General features: G+C 42.9%; 1 protein-coding gene across 2 annotated transcripts in view; it reads right to left on the minus strand.

The window, feature by feature from the left end:
• The window catches only part of LOC116401392 (angiomotin-like), a 33,199-nt gene extending 10,372 nt beyond the window's left edge, over positions 1-22,827 (minus strand). The window contains exons 1-2 of one of the 2 annotated variants that reach the window (XM_031879754.1): positions 22,352-22,827; positions 21,938-22,093 (exon numbers count right to left, since the gene is read on the minus strand). In XM_031879754.1, coding sequence (XP_031735614.1) covers positions 21,938-22,093; positions 22,352-22,550 — 355 coding nt within the window. In that variant the 5' untranslated portion in view covers positions 22,551-22,827. Of the gene's footprint in view, positions 1-21,937; positions 22,193-22,351 lie in introns of both variants that reach the window. The other variant, XM_031879753.1, reaches the window with a different exon arrangement.
• Positions 22,828-24,212: the final 1,385 nt, after the last annotated feature.

Consider the following 24,212-nt stretch of genomic DNA (forward strand, 5'->3'; position numbering starts at 1 on the left):
TTTTGTAACACTGAACAGCAACATCTTGTGATGTCATGGCTAATCAATGAACTAATATACTTTCAGATGCCTCGTGGACGATCTTACCGCCGATCTCAGGCAGCCAAGAGGATTGCAGAGATGCGTCGTCCCTTGGAAATGAACCCTCAAAGACCCTCTGTTTCTTCTGGTATGTTGGCAACTGCTTTAATTGCTGTTCTATGTGTAAGCTGTATTTTCTTTTTACATGTCTGGAATGTGCACTGTTGTGTTTAAATGGATTATGTAGTATGATGTTTCATAGTGTTTATTTTGTTTTCCTTGTCTATTCAATAGTTGATGGAACGGGATTTCGCAATCCAGCGAAGAAGTGGCCAACTTACACCTTGACCGGGAAGCAGCACAAGATGGTCTTTCTAGATCACTCTCCAGACAATAAGGTATATTTGTGCTGACAAATTATCAAGAAAGTTGTTGATTTCTGTAAGATTATTTGTTTGTCATTCTAAAAATGTCATTTTGTGCTTAGTTTGTCCTTCTTGTAGGCGACTCACATCTGCGAGGCATTGCAGATGGTTTTGTGGAGATGCCAGCAGTATTTTCTTATGGTGTGATGTCTACGCCGGGGGCCGCTGCAAAGGACTTGCGGACTGAGGTGCTGAATGCTGTGTTGGATCGTACTCCTGATGTTGTCTGTGTTTTGGCCCCATCCAACAACCTCACTTCTAGTCGAACCGTCATCGAGGCTGGTGAAGAGTTCGCCCTGCTCCTTGGTAGTGTTTGCGAGAAATGGGATGAGGTAAGATATATTTTCTACCAGAAATGATGTTGGTGTAGAAGTTGTGAGGTTGGGTATAGTGTTTGGATAAAATAACTTATGAACATCTATTGTTTATTTTTAGGTGGTGGTGGTGGATTTTCCTCCAGGGCTTAACGTACCGGTGGATGTGCAGGAGCACCTGCGAAATCAGTACCGTCTTAAGGCTGCATCTGCAGGTGTGTTTCATGAAATGTCACTTATGAAAAGTTACATGTTTACCAGTTAATATATGCCATGCCATTTTGATTTTCTATAATTTATTTTGTTTATTTGATTTGCATAAATCACGATTCATATATACACATTAACAAAATGAACTTCCATTACAATCATATTGTGTTAGTAAATGGAATCAATGTAAAGGCAATGTCTTCCTAAAAGTCATGATGGTAGAAATATCAGAAAAGAGATCACATCTGTGCACTGCATAATTGTTTTGTCTACATCTTGTTTTCTGTCAAAAAAGACTGTTGAAAATCATTTAGGCCTTTTTAGTAAATCTGGCTTTTTCTTCTCACGTTAAGGTGTCCGGTACTAGTCTGTTGCTGAGCAGTTTTCTATGAACGACCTTCAGCTGTGGTACAAAGACAGCGTAAGTAAAATAGGTTGACATGTGCAGAAGTGTGATGTATTGTTGTTTATAGATTATAGCAATCAATGTATGGCAGATTTATATTGATTTGTAGGTTATGTGTTAAGTCATTTCTCTATTATTGCTTTGTAGGTGCATTTGAGTGACTCTGACGGGATGCCCATCTTGGCAAAGGCGTTCTTTTCTGCTGCACATGACCACCTGCTGAGCAAGGTGCTGGATCCTGTTTCTACCAAGAAGCCAGATGTTTCTCCAAAGACATCGCCTCCTGCTCGCAGGATCTCGCCGAAGGTGGTCGTGAAGGGAGAGGTCCGCCGCGTGCCACGCCGACCAGGCCCTTCTGAGTGGACATTTGTTGGATGTGGCAAGAAGGTAAATGATTGCAGACTGTAATTTTGTAGCTGATTGTGCAGACACGTGTATAGCGTTAACATGGTAGCATGTAATGGTCAAAGGAGACACGTGTGTTTAATGTAAGGAATGCTATTGTCATTACAGAGACATCATTTGGGGAAACCAGAGCAGTCTTGCAGTGCACCCAAAAGGAGGCTTGTTCATCAGCAGGTTTGTCAGGTTTCATTTATTTGCTGAAAAACACGGAAATATTTATGATCATAATTGTATGGATAGCGTTTGTGTAGCAGGGTGTCCATAACATTTTTTCTGCTGTATATTTCAGGTTGTCAAAGAATGTTCTGTAATTAAATGTTGCGTTTAAAAACACTGATGCACCAGTGTCTACAGCTGTTGGTGCGTTAGGCACTCCGTGTAAAAATCACAAAATTGTGGCTGATGGTAACTGTTTCTTTAGAGCAGTCTCCCAAGCTGTGAGTGGCTCAGAAAGGCACCACGGACAAGTGAGGTTTGCTGTTGTTAGGCATTTACAAAGCAATGCAATGACATATAAGAATATGTTAAGAGATGCATATTCGTCAGTGGCAGAGTACATAAGTACTTTAAAGATGCATAAGCTTGGTAGTTGGGCAACTGAGGTTGAAATTCAAGCGGCAGCCAATGTTTTAGGTGTCAATATTTTCACATATGTTCAAGACAGATGGTTAGAATATAGTTGCAGGAATAACTGTTTCTCAAACCAGGGGATCCACTTGGAGAACTGCAATAATAACCATTATGAGACAGTTCTATGTGTCAATCAGCCTCAGTTGCAGAGCTGTTATGGCTTCTGCAAAAGGTTAACTTCTGCAAGCTACAATTTGAGGCAACGTAGTAAAGTGAAAGACGATAGAACACATCAACAACAGCATAGTAACGTGCAGAATGAAACATCCTCCTACTTGAAGAGGAAACAGAAATTACAAAAGAAAATGAAATATCACAACAATGAGTTGCATAGAGAGAAAATGAAGGGAATAAGTATAGGGAAATACGAGACAGATGAATTACATAGAGAGAAAGTGAAGGCATTTAGTAAAAGTAAGTACTGTGAAAATGAATTTCACAAGCAAAATGTAAAAGCCATGAGTACAAAGAAGTATAGCAATCCAGAGCATAAGAAGCTTGTTATAGCAGGTAACAAATTAAGGATGAAAATTCAGAGCAGTTTGATTTTGTGATGGAGCAGTTTTTGGAAAAAGTTAAAAATGGGCCAGATTTTGTGTTGTTTGTCATAGATTGTTGTTTAAACATCAGGTTGTACATTGTAAAATAGATGATTATAAAAACAGTACAGCAATTGCAGATGCATGTATAAGTGAAAAATATTTACACAAATGTAATAAGGATTGCGTAATGCCATGTCAATGGTTGGGTACAGCAAGAGGTCAGCTGTGGATTTGTTGCACTTGTCATTTTAAGATTAATAGAGGTGAAATGCCACCTGAATGTGCAATAAACAATTTGGCAGTTCATCCCATTCCGGCACAGTTGGAGTGTTTGAATAGCTTAGAACAACATTTGATTGCTTTGAATATACCATTTATGAAAATGTTGGCATTACCTAAAGGTGGTCAAAGTGGAGTACGTGGACCAGTGACATGTGTTCCAGCAAATATTGTGCAGACTAATAATTTACTTCCACGTTCTGACATGGAAGGATCTTTGTTGGCTGTTAAATTGAAGCGTAAACTAACATAAAAGGGGCATTATGAATATCAATTTGTTAACACTATGTGCATAAAGCAAGTGTTGCAATATTTAAAACAGACAACTGTACATTATAAAGATGTAGAGTTTAATGAAGCTTGGCTAAATGGGTTTAGTAGGGAACAAGATGAAGAGGTTTTAGGAAAGGAGAGTGAAACAAATGTAGAGAGTGGTGAAGCATCTACAGATGTTGGTGAAGATAAGCATTTGCATGATAGGCAGCAACATTGTATGTTTCAGGACACGTGTCTCATGCCTCTTGACATTGGTCAGGAAGTGCTTGATCAATATGTTGATGATGTTTTGAATGTGGCACCAGCAGAAGGGAGTAATCCTGTGAAATTGCTTTCTGATCATGAAAACGAAGCCAAATGCTTCCCACTGTTTCCACAGGGATGGTCCACATACCATGCTAGTAGACAGTATCGCTTGACATTGTCGCGTTATTTTAATAACAGGATTTTACATGTTGATGGTAGATTTTCACAAAATGTTGAGTACATCTTTTTTGCTCAGTACATGTCTGAGGTTGAACAAGTTGTGTCAAACGTATCCATAGCATTACGGAAAGGACAAGGAGGTAGTAAAGGTTAAAAGGTTAGCAATGATGTGTTGAACAATGAAGAGTCCTTAAAGAAGTTGTTGGAATTTGATAATGGCTATCGTTTTCTTAAACCTATTAGAGGTACCCCATCTTTTTGGCAGGGAGCACAGCGTGACTTGTTGGCTTGTGTTCGTCAGCTTGGTGTCCCTACATGGTTCTGTTCGTTTTCTTCTGCTGATATGCATTGGAAAAATCTTCTGTATAGTATTTTGAAACAGGAAGGTAGAACGCAGACAGTTGAGGATTTAGAATGGGCAGACAGATGTGACCTTTTACGTCGCAATCCCGTCACTGCAGCGAGTGTTTGATTTTCGCTGGCATTGTTTTTTTGAAGGCGGTACTCATGTCTCCATCTCATCCAATTGGGAAAATAAAGGACTACTTTTATAGGGTGGAATTCCAGCAACGTGGTTCACCACATGTCCACTGTCTATTTTGGATTGAGAATGCCCCATTAATTGATAAAAACACAGATGCTGAGGTAATTGAATTTGTTGATAAATACTTAACATGTGAATTACCATCACAAGATGAGCCCTTAAAAGACACTGTGACGTCTGTGCAACAGCATTCCAAGCAGCATTCAAAAACGTGTAAAAAGAATAAAACTGTTTGCCATTTCGGTTTTCCCAGGCCGGCATCAGCTCGAACATTTATATGTCGTGAAGACGATAAGAAAATGTGCACGTGTAAGGTAGATGACACCAATAGGACGGCACATTGTGAATGCAAGAATGAGGAGCAGGAAAAAACTGAGAAAATGAAGAGTATGCATCTAAAATTCTGACAGCAGTTAAGGAGGCTCTTTCAGATGAGCATGCTAGTTTTGCTTCTGTGGAAGAGTTGTTCAGACATTTAGGTATTAATCAAACTATCTTTGAGAAGGCATATAAGCGGTTCTGTAGGAAAACGCATGTTGTGTTAAAAAGGCAGGCCAATGAGGTTTGGATTAATCAATATAGCAAACCACTGTTAAAATGTTGGAATGCTAATATTGACATACAATATGTTGTTGATGCATGTGTAGTGTACATCATTTGTTATATTTCAAAGTCAGAAAAAGAGATGGGACTGTTGTTGGGGAATGCACAAAGGGAAGCAGCTAAGGAAGGAAATGCTAGTGCAAAAGATGCATTGAAGAACTTAGGGCGTGTGTATTTACACAACAGAGATGTGTGTGCTCAAGAGGCTGTATATAGGTTAACAAACATGCATCCGAAGGAATGTTCAAGGAAAGTTGTTTTTGTGCCAGTAGGGGATAATGTTGTTAAAATGAGTTTGCCTTTACGTGTTTTAAAACAAAAGGCAGCATCAGGTAATCTTACCACAGAAGACATGTGGATGCCGAGTGGTGTTGATAGATACAAGAATAGGCCAAACGATGGTAGTTTTAATGACATGTGTATTGTAACATTTGCATCAGAGTATCGTGTTCTGTCTAAAAACGAGAAGTCTGCAAATCGGATTAAACTAAACAATGATTTAGGTTTTGTTTTGAAAAGAACACGTTCACAACCTGCAGTTATGCGTTATGTGCACTTTTCAGAGACAAAAAACCCTGAACTTTTCTATCAGAGTATTCTGCAATTGTTTATGCTGTATCGTAAAGATGTGCAGCTCAAACCACCAGGTTTTGAGACGTATCAGCAGTTTTACAGTGGTGGTAGTGTGAGATTAGCTGATGGATTGCTACATTCGGTGAAGTCAGTTGTTGATTTGAATAGAAGTAAATTCGAACATGATGCAGATGAGTTGGATACTATCCAAAATGCAGCTGATAATGATGGTGTTTTAGAAGATGCCTGGTGTGAGCTGTGCCCAGAGCAAGAATTAGAGCATTTAGAGTGCAACCAGCTAGGCAGAGATGAGGAACAGGTACTGGATGAGCAGATAGAAAATATTCCTGATTTAGGAGTGAGTAGGGAGCAAGTTGCACATTTAGAAAAGAGAAATAACATCATGTGCAGGAGTGATGGTCTGGCATTACTTCGATCTCTTAATGAGCCACAGATGTGTATTTTCTATGAGATTAGAAATTGGTGTTTACAAAAGGTAATGGGGGGGGGGAGCCAGACCCATTACGTGTTTTCATTACAGGTGGTGCAGGGACAGGTAAAAGCCATTTAATAAAGGCTATTCAGTACGAGGCAATGAGGTTGTTGTCAACAATCTGTCGTCATCCTGATGACATTTGTGTTTTATTAACTGCTCCTACAGGGATAGCTGCATATAATTTACATGCAGCTACTATTCACAGCACATTTAGCATTGGGAAAGATGTACGCTTACCTTACACACCGTTGGGTGAAGAAAAGCTTAATTCTCTATGTGCTAAATATAGTGGCTTGCAGATTTTGATCATTGATGAACTCTCCATGGTTGATCATAAACTGTTAGCTTATATCCATGGAAGACTGCGACAGATTAAACAATCTGGTGATTCCCCATTTGGAAATGTTAGTGTGCTTGCTGTTGGAGATTTTTTCCAGTTGCCTCCAGTGAAGGGCAAACCCTGGTTTGTGGTCTAGCCTATTTAAAGTGGTGGAATTAAAAAGTATTGTTCGACAAAAAGATCATGTATTTGCCGAGTTGCTAAACCGACTAAGAATACGTTCAAAAGGGACCCCAATGCAAGACAATGACATTGAGATATTAAAGCGTTGTGAAACAGGTGAAGTTAGCTCAGCTTTACACATATTTCCTACAAATAGGCAAGTAAATGAGCATAATGTTGTGCAGCTTCTTAACACGTGTCCTGAACATGTACAGATAAATGCGCAGGACTTTGTAAATGGTCAGAAAACAGGCAAGCTTGAGTTGATGAAAGGACATCATGCCAAAGCATATGATACATGTTTGGCTGAAACACTGCTTTTGGGCGTAGATGCCCGTGTAATGTTGTGTAAGAATGTAAACTTAATGGATGGTCTGGTTAATGGGGTATGTGGCACCGTAACTCATATAGTGTATGGCAATGACAATAATACGTTTCCTCAAACTGTGTATGTCAAATTTGACGACAAAGAAGTTGGTGCACAGAGGACACGCTGTGGTAATGCGTCAGCAGTTGCAGTGGGTTCTACTGGTATTGAACCAGAAGAGGAAAGGGTAACTAAGAAAGGTGGATTGCGGCGTCAGTTCGCACTTAAACTTGCTTGGGCTTGTACAGTGCATAAAGTGCAAGGCCTTACTGTTGATAGTGCTGTAGTTTGTCTTAAAAAATATTTTCTGCAGGACAGGCATATGTGGCATTGAGTCGTGTCAGAAGTTTGTCCGGGTTGGTAATTCAAGATTTTGAAGATAAAACCATATATTGTAAGGACAACATTAAGGCTGCAATTCAGAGTATGGACCCATTCTTGATGAAAAATCCAATGAGCCACGTTTTGAATACACATACTTTTACTGTGTTTTTGATGAATGTGCAGAATTTGACTCGGCATGTATCAGATTTGGCATTGTGTACACAGCATTTGCGGCTTAACTGTATTGCTGTTACAGAAACATGGTTACCTGCTGATTCCTCATATCACTCTGTCAACATCAATGGTTATACATTTGATAGTTCTCCCTGAAGTTCGTCTTACAGCAGCAGCAACCCCGCATTGGTTGATTTGCAAGGCCAACAACATGGTGGTGTTGGCATGTATAGTGCATGCAGTTTGAAATTTAACATACTGAAAGTACCAGATGTAAATTTAGACTGTTTAGTGTACAACTGTCTACCTTACAACATACTTATAGCAGTTATTTACAGGCCACCATCTTATCCCATGGCTTTGTTTAAAGAATATCTAGGGAAGTTACTTGATTGGCTAGATCCAAGAAGTAACACAATTGCTGTTATGGGAGATTTTAATGATGACATTCGTAAATCATTAACAATCTGCAAATTTATTACAGACAAAGGTTATGTTCAGCTTGTCAAAACACCCACAACAGAGAGAGGCACATTAATTGATCATGTGTATGTTAAAACAACACTATCAAGTAGAATCAATAGTGTTACCAACATACTTTAGCGATCATGAGGGGATTGTATATTCTTTTCAATGTACAACTGATGACTTATAACAGCTGCAAGTTCAGCTGACTTGGCAACAGAGGTGAAGAGGTTTCTCGTAACCATAATTGGAAGCCACAAGCGGCTGAACTGGGAAAGCTGCAGTCATACAATTTAGACAGGGGTGTGGTTTAGATTTAAAAAAATCAAGGCATAGTTCAAAGATTTGTGTATTTGGATCATGTTTTATTTTATTTTGTGCATGTTTCCTATAGAAATGAGTAGTTGTATGTTTGCTGTGTTCTTTCCCCTCTGCTCTTCTCCCTGTACACAAACAGCTGCACCTCCAGTCACCAGTCTGTCAAGCTCCTGAAGTTTGCGGATGACACCACCCTCATTGGACTCATCTCTGGTGGGGATGAGTCCGCCTACAGGTGGGAGACTGACCATCTGGTGACCTGTTTGAACAACTTAGAGCTCAACGCTCTAAAGACAGTGGAGATGGTTGTGGATTTCAGGAAGAACGTAGCCCCACCTGCCCCTATTACCCTGTGTGACTCCCCCGTCGACGCTGTGGAGTCCTTCCGTTTCCTGGGCTCCATCATAACCCAGGACCTCAAGTGGCTAAGAAGGCCCAGCAGAGGATGTACTTCCTGAGGCAGCTGAAGAATTTCAACCTGCCAAAGACAATGATGGTGCACTTCTACACAGCCATCATTGAGTCCATCCTCTGCTCCTCCATCACAGTCTGGTACGCTGCAGCCACTGCCAAGGACAAGGACAGACTGCAGCGCATCATTCGCTCTGCCGCGAGGGTGATCGGCTGCAATCTGCCGTCCCTCCAGGACCTGTTCGCTTCAAGGACCCTGAAGCGAGCAATAAAGATTGTAGCCGACCCCTCTCACCCTGGACACAAACTATTCATGCCCCTTCCATCTAACAGGAGGCTGAGGTCCATCAGGACCAAGACCTCACGCCACATGAACAGTTTCTTCTTGTCGGCAGTCAGGCTCATTAACAGAGCCCGGGTCCCCCACTGACTCTGTCATCCCAAGGACAATTCCTTACCCTCCCTACTACTCCCCTGCACATAACTTCATATTTTAATACACTTGTCACTTTCACATTGCATTTGCATTACACTTGTTTAAAGTACTGTTATCTGTTTGTCTGTGCACTTTATTTTAAATTCTTCTATATGCTATTGTAAATTTGAATGTTTCTATTTCTTGCCCTGTTGATTGTTTCGAATGTTATGCACCATGACAAATTCCTTGTATGTGAAACATACATTGGTAATAAACGGTTCTGATTCAGATGTTTTTTAATGTAATGAATAAAATGCATAGTTCGAAGGTGGGTGTGGTATTGTTTTTTTCAAATCATTTGTGTCGAGTGTCTATTTTACACATGTTTGGAATTTTGTATGTTCTTTAATGTTTTGTTGAATGTAATAAATGAAAATATTCACTCAATAATTGTCTGTTTCATTTGCCAATGTTTTCTAAAAATAGTGCTTATTGCTTCCTACATTCAGTAATAACCTTCACATAGATATAATAGAACACATTAATTCCAATTCACATGGACATAAAATATCCATATACTTTCATGCATCTGTATAAATGTCTATCTTGTCAATAATATACATTTTCTGATGTTCAAGGCAGTATGACAGAAATAATATGAAAAATGATTTAGTACTTGAGAAAATAAAATTGGAAAATAAATGTCCCTTCCTGCGTCCACTAGAGAACACCGTAATTATGCACTATGTTGGCAACTGTAGCAAATGGATAGGCATTTCAAGCAAAAATACTATTCAATTTTCACTGGGAACTATTCAATCATTATTCAGCATTGATCCCCCACCACAGCAATTCCGAGCATGAGAGAGACGGTGGAGAAAAATAGTGTGTAGAGCTGGCACATTTTTCAATCAAACTTGATGATTTAAAGGTTTATTTCAAAACAATGTATAGAACAGTGGAAATAACACTTTTGGTGAGTTGTCATTTTTCTGTTTTCTACAGTGTGTTTAACAATGCTTCACAGCTGGTACACATGTCCAAGCAGAAACCAGTCGGCGTTCAATTCCACTGCATGGAGGAGTGACATATAATTTAGTGTTTCCACTATGTGGCACCAAAGAACACGCGCAAACATGCATCATGTTGCTCTACATCAAGTATAGACCATCAGATTCAGTTTGTCACATAACGCTGTCTTCCTGTTGCCAGTAGGTGGCGCTATGACTGAGTGAAAATTGGCTTGTAGACCTTCTCAAGCCATGACTGTTATCAAATATGGCAAGTTTGGGACATATTTGAGCAAGTCCAGTGGAGTTATATCAGCTTGTTGTTTAATGGCGAATCACCTACAATGGCCGCCACGTCACGGCTACGCCATTCTATCAAACGTAAAGCTTTGAGTAACTCTGAATTGCAAAGGTCTTTAGATTATACTGACCAAATTTGAAAAGGATCTGACAAAGTCTCTAGGAGGAGTTCGTTAAAGTATAGCGACTAGAAATCATGGGAATATTCACACAAAAATCAAAATGGCCGACTTCCTGTTCATTTTAGAGCATTATCCCAAGACACTTTTTTTTTAAGTCTTCATGTGATACATGTGCCTACCAAATTTCATACATGTAGGTCAAACGTAGTGCTGGGGCTGCGATTTTGAATATTTGTAGGGGGCGCTATCGAGGCAATTTGAAAGGGTCAAGCCAAAAAGCCATATGAAATATTTATTTCCATCACCTATGATACCTGTGCAAAGTTCCAAGGCTTGTTGAGCATCCTAAGTCACAGAAAAATAAGCTTTATTTTTCATGGCGAATGACGCGTTGCCACGGCAACAGCGTTTAACGACAACTCACAATATTCATGATGAAGCATTATCAATGTCTTACGGCTTAGCTTACCAAATTTGAGACTGATCTGTGCAACTTCCCAGTCGGAGTACATCAAAGTATGTCATTTACTTTTGCCAGTAGGTGGCGCTATGACTTTGTGAAAATGTTGCCATGGAAATGTGCTCAGGCCTGGACCAGCATCATGCATAACAATTGTGGGGCAGATTGAATAAAGTACCTTGGAGTTACAACAACTTCCTCTTTCATGGTGAACAGCACGAAATGTGCGTGACATGGGCGCCATATAAAACGAAGGTCGTTCAATGTCAGTAGACCATTTTAGTAACTTCATCATTAATGTCTTTAGATCATCTTGACCAAATTTGAAGTTGATCGTATAAATTCTGTGGGAGGAGTTCGTTAAAGTACAATGCCTGAAAACGATGACAAATGCCTAAAAATGCAAATAAATGGGAGTATTACTGCATCGCCCCCTAGTGGTTGTATGGAATGAAAATTTGAGGGCATGTTACAGGACACAATGTGAACATATGCTACAGATTTCGTGATGATAGGCCATATGGTTTTGAAGTTATATATATTGCTGTAGAAGGCCACGCCCTATGAAGTTCATTGGTCCATATATTCTTAATACAATGACATATCAATTAGCTTTTAGTAACTTTTGATTATATAGATCCAATAATGATCCACAGCAACTTTGGTACCAATCAGACCCAGCGTGTAGGAGGAGTTTGCCAAAATGTGTTTTTCACAAAATTCAAAATGGCGGAAAATTTTGGTAGGCGGAGCTTAGGTTTCTGATTGGCTTTTTTGTAGAGTAGGCGGAGCTGGACATGTGTCAAATTTCAAGTAAATCAGACATACTGGATGAGAGGCGGCGCAAGGCGTTGCCGGTCAGAATGCTAGGGGGCGCTAGCGAGCAATTTTGTCATGCTCGAGCATTAGACCCATAAAATATCAAATTTTCCCGCAGTCCTGATATGCTCACCAAATATTGGGGTGTTGGGGACATGATAAAGCCCCCAAAAAGGCGTTTCATTCGAGAGAATAATAATAATAATAATAATAATAATAATTCCTACAGTTTCAATAGGGACCTCCCGGCCTGACGTTGTCGGTGCTCGGACCCTAATAATAATAATAATCGAATAACAATAGGTCCTCCGCTCCGACTATGTCGGTGCTCGGGCCCTAATAAACATTAGAATAACAATAGGTCCTCCGCTCCGACTACGTCGGTGCTCGGGCCCTAATAAACATTAGAATAACAATAGGTCCTCCGCTCCGACTACGTCGGTGCTCGGGCCCTAATAAGAAAAAACATTCGAAAAACAATAGGTCCTCGCGGCCCGACGTTGTCGGCGCTCGGGCCCTAATAACATATTGCATACATACATTACATACACAGACTGTCGCCAGTCTACATACCTGCACACACAGTACCTACAGTACATGCAAAAGACTGCCACCAGCCAACAAATAAATTTCACACTGCCCGTTGTACAACGCACCAGTAGTGTATAGTTAAGATAATAAAAAATAAAAATAATTAAAGCTGCAAGCAGCATTGATCGGGCCCTCGCAACTTCACGCACGTCGAGGGGACTGGCAGGACTCTGGATGACGCGACCATGCATTTCTGTGACCATCATACACAGCGCCTGGAAATTGCAAAAACGACATTAGAAATTCATACAAACTTCAAAATGGCTGACTTCCGGTTGGGTTTAGAGCATAGACCCCTGAGACCTTTTTTTAAGTCTACATGTGATACATCTGCTTACCAAATTGTTTACATCTAGGTCAGGGCCGGCAGCCTCTCTGTTTAGCCTCTCTCCCGGGGGTTCCCAACTGGCGCACCGGATCCGGACCCAGGAACTAAAAACCGATAGATAATTCGGAATTATACATATTGGGCAGCGAGTTTAAACTTTAACCGGCGCGTCTTATTCAGCCATTACGGCACTTGTTCGGCGGTGCAGGAAACACACCGACCAATGCATTGTAAATCACATCACGTGATGCAGCTCAGCCAATCAAATATGGGTATTCTGACAAGTTTCCTGACTCGAGCGAGGTTTACACACACCGTGACACACGGGGCTGAGACGAGGAAATAGAAAGAAGAGCAGGGAAATTGCGCTAATCGAAGTAGTTATCTCACATGACTCTCTCCAAAAAGAGAAACGTGTTCAGAGAGAATATAATTTATAAGCAAGAATGAACAGAATCTTATATGTTAATTATTCCCACAGGCAGTTAAATCCTCTACCCCTGTCAAGCGCTTTTCCCTGCAGGTGGTTAATCATGATTTTCAGACCCCCGCCCTCTGTAAACTATCAATGGATATATCCAAAAAAAGAAAAGTCACAGAGGAAAATAGAGAGTTTGACTCTGCGTGGACGTCTTCATTTGCTTTCACTGCCAACGATGCTGGCTTACCTGTATGCTTCCAGAACAAGCACACAGCATTTGCTGAAAAGTGTCACGCTGGAGATGAGCGAAAAAGAGCGATTTCTCAGCTGCTGCAGCAAACTCTCCTCTCCATAAGAGTTTGATATTGTTATATCAGGTAAAATTGCAAATAAATGTCAAGAATTGTCTTTATTATTGTTCTATATTTTCATAAATACAACAAACTATAGTTTTTATATATATAATATAACTATATATACAACTTTATAAGCTGTGATATCAAATAGCTTTTGCGGCTCCAGACGAATTTTATTTGGTGGAAAATAGGGCAAAATGGCTCTTTGGATAGAAAAGGTTGCCGACCCCTGATCTAGGTGAAACGTACTGCGAGGGCTGCATCGGCGAAATATTGTAGGGGGAGCTATCGAGCCGACTTGCCACTCGGAGGCATTAAAATCACATTAAATAACTACATTCAGGATTTTAAATGTTTGACAAGTTTGGTTATGTTTTGAGCAATTTTAGCCCCTCAAAAACACCTTCGTTTTTCATGGCGAAGAATGCGACGCCACGGCAACAGCTTTTCACGAAACAAGCTTTGAGTAACTTTTCATCACAAAGGTTCTATATTTTCATAAATACTTTCATAAATATTCTATACTTTCATAAATAATTTGGTCAGATTGTACTGACCAAATTTGAAGTTGATTCGATTATTTCCCTAGGAGGAGTTCGTTAAAGTACAGCGCATGGAAATGACAAAAACGACACTAGAAATTCATAAAAAATTAAAATTAACTGACTTCCGGTTGGGTTTAGAGCATGGTCCCAAGAGACTTTCTGTTTCTTACATGTGCCTACCAAATTTTGTAAATCTATGTGAAACGTACAGCGAGGGCTGCTTCGTCGAAATTTTGTTGGGGGCGCTATTGAGCCGATTTGCCACTCTGGACCAATAAAATCATATTATATAACTAAATTCTGGGCTTGTAATCTGTGTGCCAAGTTTGCTTATGTTTCAAGCATTTTTAGGCCTTCAAAATTACCTTCGTTTTTCACGGCGACGAAACATCAAAAGCTTCATGAACTGGCATTATGAACTTCTTATATTTGTGGAGAACTAATTTGATGTTGATCTGATTTACCTACGAAGAGAAACAAGCCAAAGTATAAAGACTTTAACTGACTGTTACCAGTAGGTGGCGCTATGACTATGATTCAAAATTGGCCTGCAAATGTCTTCAGGACTGGAGTCTAATCAAACATGTGAAATCTGGTAAAGATCTGATGATGTGGAGTCAAGTTACATCAGTTTATTTCTTCATGGAGAAGGATCGAAATTTGCAGAGCCGCCACGTCGCCGCCCTTCAACAACTTCTTACAATCTTCACAATGAAGCATTATCAAGGTCTTACGACTTTTCTGACAGAATTTGAGAGGGATCTGATTAATCTGTGAGGAGCAGGATGTCAAAGTACACAACTAACAACTTCCGGTTGCCACTAGGTGGTGCTATCTCTATGATTCTAAATTGTCTTATAGATGTGTTCCGGGTCAAGATGTTATGACATATGAGAAATTTCAAATCTCTGGGAGGAGTTCGTTAAAGTATGATGCCTTGAAATGGTCAAAAAACATCAGAAAATTCAAAATGGCCAACTTCCTGTTTGAAAATATTGTACATTGTACTTTACACCGCTCATTTCCTCTGCACAGAGTATTTAAGCACAACACTGAAGCACACAGCGGAAGAAGCCCATCCATCTACATCAGTCCCTCCAGAGGGCCAGGTCGCATACTCTGATTGTGAATCTTTAATCTGATTTTAATATGGCCAATAAGTACCCTATTAGGGTAATGAGACCAGTACCAAGGCTATGAATCGATCCTTTTCAAGACGAGCCACGATTAAATATCTGTCAAACTGCATGCGGGAGTCAGATATACGGCGTTCAGAAGAAGGTGTTTTAGTGTAAGTTAGGCTGCTGCTTCCAGTCTGCTGTTGGCCCCACTTAGATGCGTTTAGAGAAGGGCAGTTGACTGCGTCCTGCCTTAAGTCGTCCCACGCCATACTGACGTCGGCCGTCAAGCTCCCCCCGCGCCAGAGATATCTCCTTGCAATGTTTTTTCCCCCTAACTTCATGATTAACCCAGGCACATCCATCCTGGCATCCTTTCATGTTCTGTTACTTCTACATTACCTTGCAGACGCTTTTATCCAGTGGACTAGTAGAGCCGGAGCCGGGGATTGAGCCGCCGACCCTCTGATTGAAAGACGGCCCTGCTATCCACTTAGCCACAGTCGCCGACCTTCCAGCTTCTACCTTCCAGTTCCACCCACCTCGGCCAACTTCGGCTAACTCCTCCCACCTCTACTGGCTACCCCAGCTGCACAGACCGCTCCAACAACAGAACAAGTAGGTATATGGCACAGCTAAGGGAGCAGCTCGGGGTTGGTTTTCTTGCTAGGGACGCGACAGTCGCTTCTTCCTGCCAATGCCCCCCCCCCCCCCCCTTCCTCCACCCCTACCCCCATTAGCGTTGCCATCCCATCTTAAACGCGCCTCATTTCCACAGCTCCGCCAGCAGACAATTCCAGCGTTCTCTGACTTATTTCCCCCCCCCCACCAGTTTCACTTTTAGCCACAGCTAACCCTATCCTCGGACAATTCTGAAGTTGTCGGTCCTTTGCCTTCCAACAACCCTAGGAGGAGATCTATGCTATCTGATGCGAGAATCAGAGCTCACTGGAGCAGATTAACCATGGTGACTGTCACACACCTTCTCCAGCCACCTCACCTAGTAAATCTTCACCACCTGCACATAGGATTGTGTAAATGATCGAAGTGTGTAAATAAAGTCTGTGACAGCTCTCGTACAATCACTCCATATCTTGCATTGACCATATATGGCATGTAGAGGGCGGGATGTGAGGCTGAACCAGCTGTGCACATGTACAGGTGGATTTGGGATTTATAAAAGGAAATTGAGAAGAGGCAGGCGTACGTACGGTTTTATAAATCTGAATATGTTTTGGTGTACGTGCATTTCCTTCTTTGAACGTACACAAACATTTAGTGTGGATCCTACGCACTGTTTTATAAATGACCCTTTAGGTGATGCTGCTGTTTCATGCAGAAAGTACCGTCTAACTCATGCACAAAGTGTCTGATGGTCACAGAAGTTGATGACCAACGTCCTACCAGTACCCTCAACATGAGCAATAGTGAAAGGGCTCAATCATCGCTGCTTGCATCTTTAATTCTAATATGTTTGACCTGATTTATTACAGCATCAACCCTGCATTCCTGGGTTGCCAGTCCATACAGTCTACTCACCCTGGTACTCCGTTACCTCTGTCCGTACGTTTCCGTTCTTACGATCCGATCAATCGAGTGTGGCGGAACACTCAGTCGACTTCCGCGGAACACTCAGTCGACTTCCGCATTCTTGCCACCAAGCCCGGGTGGAATGAGACGGCGCTCAGGGGAGTTTTCCTGCACGGACTATCTGAATCCATAAAGGATGAACTGGCCACCCGTGGTGAAGTCGATTCATTGGATGAGGTAATCGAGCTCACGATCAGACTTGATAATTGCATGCGTAGGAGGCGACGTGAGAGGAACTACAGATCCCAAGGGGCATCGCCTGCGACGTCATCCTCTTCAAGCTTCTGCTCCCGTACTCCGGCGCCAGCCTATCGGGTTCAAGCTCCAAGTCCGTCCCCCTCTTTCACCTCGGAGGTGGAGCCAATGCAGCTCGGCCGCGCTCACCTTTCACCGCAGGAGAGAGAAAGGCGGATCAGAGCGGGCGAGTGCCTGTACTGTGGCTGCCCGGGACATTCGATTCCCTCCTGTCCACTTCGGCCAAAAGGGGTGCTCGCCAGTAATGGTGGGGTTACTGGCGAGCGGACCCGGGCACTCTCTCAGCTCCCTACCAAGACTATTGTTGCCTGCACCTCTCTCTCTGCACTCCTCTCGCTGACAGCATTGGTGGACTCTGGAGCGGAGCAAAATTTTGTGGACACAGAATTAGTAGCCAGAGCCCATATTCCCTTAGAGACGCTAGAATGCCCACTAATGGTCAATGCCCTGGATGGCAGCTCCCTGGCTAGAATCACCCACCGGACCCAGCCGCTTCGGCACATCCTGTCCGGAAATCACAGAGAGAGACTTCAGTTTTATGCGCTTCCTTCTCCTAAAACCCCCTTAGTGCTGGACCACCCTTGGCTTACCACTCATAACCCTCAGACTGACTGGACGGCGGGGAAGATTCCCGCATGAAGCCCATTCTGTAATGCAAACTGCCTAGGATCTGCGTTGCCCCTTGGAGGTTCCTCTGGGGGTTTACCGGTTGCTCCGCCAGATCTCGCCTCCATACCCACTGCCTACCATGACATCGGGGAGGTGTTTAGCAAAGCTTGGGCTCTCTCCTTACCACCTCACCGACCCTACGACTATGCTATTGACCTCCAACCAGGCGCTTCGTTCCCGTCCAGTCGTTTATATAACCTGTCCAGACCAGAGAATGGAGGAGTACATCTCAGAATCTCTAAAGGCCGGAATCATTCGTCCATCCTCGTCACCACTCGGAGCCGGATTCTTCTTCGTCTCTAAATAGGATAAAAGCCTCCGGCCCTGCATCGACTATTGGGGCCTGAACAGCATCACCACTTGGAACAAATACCCCCTGGCTCTGATTAACTCAGCGTTTGAACCCCTCTCAGCAGCCACGATCTTCACTAAGCTCGAACCTCTGCAATGCATATCACCTGGTGCGGATCCAAGCAGAGGACGAGTGAAAAACGGCGTTCAACACCCCCCTCGATCAATTTGAGTACTTGGTCATGCCCTTTGGACTCACCAAAATGTGGTAAATGACGTACTTCGGGACTTTCTGAACCGTTTTGTGTTTGTTTATTTAGATGACATCCTCATCTACTCAGCGGACCTTCAGGAGCACCAGCACCTTGTCCGGATAGTCTTCCAGCGCCTACTGGAGAACAAACTGTTAAGACTGAAAAATGCGAGTTCCATGTGATCTGAGTTCAGTTCCTGGGGGTCATTATCGAGAGGGGTCACGTTAGGACATATCCGGAAAAGATCAAGGCTGTGACTGAATGGCCGACCCCCTCCTCTCGGAAACAGCTTCAACAATTCCTGGGGTTTGCCAACTTCTACCGCTGATTCATCCGGAACTACAGCAAGGTAGCAGCCCCCCTCACTAGACTCACGTCCTTTAAAACCACGTTTGTATGGACACCAGACACCAGCCAGGCATTCCAACTCCTCAAGGAGTGGTTCTTCTCTGCCCCCATCCTGACTCAGCCCGATGGTTCTTTGTCGAAGTAGGTGTGGGAGCCATCCTGTTACAATGTTTGGACTCTGACTGTAAGCTCCGCCCTTGTGATTACTACTCTCTCCGGTTGACCCCGGCGGAGAGAAATTATGAAGTCGGAAACAGAGAATTGCTGGTAATCAAACTGGCTCTCGAGGAATGGAGACACTGGCTGGAGGGGGCCGTTTATCCATTTGTGGTCTGGACGGACCATAAAAACCTGGAGTACATCCAGACCGCCAAGAGGTTAAACTCTCACCAGGCTTGGTGGTCCCTGTTCTTCAGGCAGTTCAACTTTTCCATCTCCTACCGTCCAGGCCACAAGAATACCAAACCAAGCCAGTTCTCCCCCGAGGGTCACGCCTCCAATCCAAACACCATCCTCCCAGCGACGTGTGTGGCAGCCTTTCTCACCTGGGAAATGGAATCAGTGGTATGGGATGCTCTCCAGACCCCGCCAGACCCCTCTTTGTTCCCCTGTTTGCACGCTCCCAGGTGCTCCAGTGGGCGCACATCTCCCTGTTCTCCTGTCACCCTGGCGTCAGACGTACCATTAACCTGCTTCGGAGGACCTTTTGGTGGAAATCGCTGGAAGTGGACACTAGAGCATTTTCCTCGCCTGCTCAACCTGTGCCCGAAATAAGACTTCACACCAACCTCCCGCTGGCTTGCTGCAACCCCTTCCAGTCCCTGGTTTCATATCGCCCTGGTCTGCCGCCCTCTCAAAGGAACACGGTCATCGTTATGGTGATCGACTACTTCTCCAAGCCGGCTCGCTTCATCGCTCTGCCCAAGCTTCCCTCAGCTCACATTATGGTCAGCCAGGTGTTCCGTCTACATGGGGTCTCAGTGGACATCGTTTCAGACTGCGGCCCACAATTCATATCCCAGGTCTGGAGATCCTTCGGCCGGGCCCTCAGCGCGACCATCAGTTTGTCCTCTGGCTTCCACCCCCAATCTAACGGGGCAGACAGAGCGACTTATCCAGGACCTGGAGGCCTCCCTCTGCTGCGTGGCAGCATCAAACCCTTCCACCTCGAGTACTCATCTGTCCTGGGTGGAATATGCTCACAACTCCCATACCTCATCTGCTACCAGTCACACTCAATTCGAGGTCTCCCTGGGGTACCAGCCGCCTCTGTTCCCTGCCCAGGCGGCGGAGATAGCCGTTCCCTCAGTTCAGCTCCACCTCTGAACGGCGGAACAAAATAAACGCCTGGTGGATCGCCGCCGCACCCTGCTCCACATTACCAAGTTGGTCAAAGGGTCTGGCTCTCCTCCAAGGATATCCCGTTAGGGACCAAATTCCAGAAGATGTCCCCCCGGTTCATTGGCCCGTTTGAGATCCAGGCCATTATCAACCCTTCCTCGGTCCATCTGAAACTCCCCTCGTCCATGAGGATCCACCCAACATTTCATGTTGTCACAAATCAAACCAGTGTCCATCAGTGCCCTATTGGGTCCTGTCCTGAACTTCCGTTACATTTGCTAAATATTGAGGTAGGACGAAGTGTAGAGCTGGGCACTCTGAGCAACATTGTTAGTTCCCTGGCATGAGTGCAATTTGGATTCGTCTAAATGCTTAGGTAGTTACTGTTGTCTTGTGGACTGACTGTTTTCAATCGTTGTATTTAGCAGTATTTTACTTTAATATACAGCTTTTATAAGAAGTTTTTATTTTATATGCTAAGTACAAGTTTCAATTAGACAGTATGATGGTATTTGTCAAAGTGAACTCTTGCATGTAGAGACTAAGCTTGAAATGCTTTTACACTTATGTGATTGAGTGACAGTGTGACAATTATTTATTTATTGTTTTAACGGTGGGGATGTTACGACTGTATATGTTCCCTGTGCTGTTGTCCCTTTTCCTTCTCTAGTAGCTCTGTCCAGGTGTACTGCATTGCTCAACTTGTGTAACTGTCCCAGGAATGAAGTGCTTAAAAGATCCTGTGCCAGCATCAGAACGGAGATGCCTCTGGTATGGGGACTGTTGGTCTTGCTGTCTCTCAGTTTAGGATTTTGTATTGTCTTGTTAGTATGGTTTATGTGAATGATTGTTTTAAAATGTGTCCTCTGTAGTTGATTTGGGTCAGTGGTGGAGTGTTGTTTGCCCCAAAAGGCTGCCTAAGGGTCGGTGTAACACACAACATCAAAAGACAGAACATTCTTTGTCTTTGGGTTGGGCAAAACAAGATATTTGGACATTTTATAGACTACCTTTAATTGAGATTATAACCAACACATTGATTGATACAGAAAATTATTTAGCTTCTACTATTGAGGATGCATTGTGAGACTCTTCTGAGAACACTTTGGTGAAAACACTAAGGGGCAAATTTCCTAAAAGATTGTGTGGCTTTTACAGCGGCTAAACCTGCACAAATAAGACAAAAATAAACTATGTAATTCTCAAAGCACCTACAAAGGGTGAAATGCACCCCTAACTGCACTGCCAGTGCGCCTGTGCTATCTGCACATATTTACATTAGGTAATATGCAGACATTTGGAGCAAAATTGTCCCTTTTCTATGCAAATGAGCCTGATTGCAAAAACAGTCCAACTCCCAAAGATCAGCGCTAATAGCCACACGCAGTTAAAGTAAAATTATTAGCTTCTTCAGACCGTTGTTGGTGACTGAATCTTATTTATAAGCGATTTATAATGCTTCAAATCATGCCATCTTTTACAGTGTGAAGGTGTGCGTTTGATAACAATCTTCGTTTGATTAAATCCCAAATATAGTTTCTCTCAGTCACGTATGAATTCCTTACCGGACGTTTTGAGGAATACACGTCCTCGGTTGGGACCTGTAGCTTGCGGTCTTAACATTTCATTAATCTTTATCTCTTTGCCATTGTTCCTCCTACTGTTTTTGGCGCCAAGGCAACATTTATACTTTGCCACATGGATAACTGCAATCAGATGCAAAAAAAGGCAAATTGCACTTAGTAGTAGTGTTTTCACTGCAATATCATTAGTGCACTATCATTTGTGAATGGTATCTTGTGAAGGGCGCAGATATCAGTTGCAAGTGATGTACAAGATGCTGCAATCAATTCTTTGTGAATTCGCCTTTGAATTTTTTCCTGATTACCACAAGATATCACTGCCCAACTGAGACATAGTGTGAGTGTGATCAGAGCCTTTGACATTCATCAGCTCATACCGATATGTCTGACAGACAGTGTGAGCTAACCTGCTATGCGGTCCGGGATGTAGACTGGGCTGGGACTGAACAGGCGAGCAGGCAGCGTCATGCTCTGCAGGCCTGGAGTGCTGGGCTTGCTGGTGTCCTGACTCTGTCCCTTTTCGGTCTGCGTGCAGCTGTCCCTGCTACCGGTCTTCGAGTGACCTGCGGTCATGGGGGTGGAAGGAAGCACTGGTGAGGGAGATGATGAGATTGACCCGGTCCTGAGAGACTCTGTGCGAAACTCGTAACCCAGCAGACCCCCTGGAGGAACATGAGAAGAGAGCAATCTTTACTTACAAGCACCGTAGCTACAAGTGACTGACTATCCTCAATCCTCACTCATAGTAACGTTCAGCTGCTGTTCTTAAAAGTGTTACATGGGGTAAATACTTTGTAATGACCGTTGGTTCTGTTTCTTACCCAGGCTGCCCTTCCAGCTGGTGTCCTTGCGTTCTTCGGTGATGGGGGAGCTACTGAGGCCCAGGCTGTGAGAGAGCACTCCTGAACCACCAGAGCCAGTGTTGGAAATGGACATCAGGGACTTGGTGGGCCTCATGGCAGATTGCGCATCTAACTTGATGGGCTCCTTCCTGGAGCGCTGGTGAAGCACCTTGATCATAGCGTCTTTCTCTATGATCTGAGCATGGAGATTCTTTATCCTGAATTAGGCAGAAAAAGAGGGAGGACCATAATGAAACCAAAGTCACTACAAGTTCCACAGACAAGGAAACCCTGAGAGCTATGCAAGTGCGTTTACACCACTAGTTCTTCAATTGATCCAGACTAAGTAAACATGAAGTCAGATGGACTGACTAGGTAACTAATTTGAACAGTTTTTATGATGTCATCCTGCATCATCAGAGCTACATGTACACAGTTGGAAAGTCCAGAGACCAACAACAGTTCTTGCAGCTCATTCCAGCTCTTGTTTAGTTTATCTCCTCTGGTGTCACAAAGAGCTAACAAAGAAATTATAGGTTATGAGCATGATACATCCAGACTGCAACGGGACGTCATTTGTCATCCATAACAGTCAGACAAAAACTAGGATTAAAACCAGCATTGTGCACTGTAATATTACAGTGATCCCTAAATTTGAAATTTTAATGAAAAAAAAAAAAGTACCCTCCAGTCATCATCACAGTCTTGTTCCTCCTCATCATCTTCATCACCACCACCACCAGTGTCTGGAGTCCAGGGGCATTAGGCCTTATCTGACCTCAGCATCCCTACCCTCGGTTATATTACTTCAGGATGGAGTCCGATCACCAAAGACTTTGCACTATTCAATTCTTATGCATGTGTGACGCCCACCAATGTGTTGTCACATGTGTGTTAATGTATTTTGTTTTCATGTACAGCCAACATGTTTTTATAGTGAGCACACTTGTATATTCTAGCAATAGTTTTATAAATGACTGACATTCCATCCTGTAGCCAGGGTGGCGCTTTACTTTGCTTTAGGTAGGCGTTACGACAGGAGAGTGATTTACGACCATAACATTGTGATGCCGTTTTCCTCATTGTGCTGAGCGAGGCTAAACAAACAGGAGTGAAGTTGCCCTGTCTAATTTATTTCTCCTGTTTGCAGTTGGGTGAGGAAGTAATCTAAGTTAAATGAGTCTTGCTAAATGAACATATTGATTTAGTAGCTAAGTAACCAGGAAATGGCTTTCTGTAAAGATATATAATGTGTTTGTAAGTAAGTAGCTTGATTTTCCGGTGTTCGTAAAGATGGCAAATAGAATAGAATCAAATAGATTTGTTTTGCATATGGTAAATAAATCTGATTCTGCCAAGTGAGGCTAAACGAACAGGAGTGAAGTTGCCCTGTCAAATTTATTTGTCCTGTTTGCAGAAACTATCATCTGTCTATTTGGTACCAGTTGGTACCTGTAATACATGTAAAATAAATCATTCTAATGAAGTCTCTCCTGATTGAAATGAGAAAGACCCATAGAATAGTTATGTTGTGTATCCATGGTTTGCCAGGATTGGTGGAGATTCAGTAAATAAACAGCTAATTGAAGAGAATACAAATGTTGTGTTTGCTCACTTCAGGATCACTTAATAATTGAGATCAAACCAGAACAATGACTCACAACTCATGTAGAAAACATACACATTTGGGCAGTAAAGGCTTGCTAATCAAATGCCGTCTGGGAGCAACTTTCTGCCCCCTACTGTCTTGACCCCTTGATCTTGTCATATGTCAATTGTGTGTTGTTCCTGCAGGTGCTTCTTGCCTTTTGTTAGGGTTCTAACTAGTGCTGGGCAACGA

The sequence above is a fragment of the Anarrhichthys ocellatus genome, unplaced genomic scaffold, assembly GCF_004355925.1.
Source record: "Anarrhichthys ocellatus isolate YVR2014 unplaced genomic scaffold, GSC_Weel_1.0 scaffold415, whole genome shotgun sequence".
NCBI lineage: Eukaryota > Metazoa > Chordata > Actinopteri > Perciformes > Anarhichadidae > Anarrhichthys > Anarrhichthys ocellatus.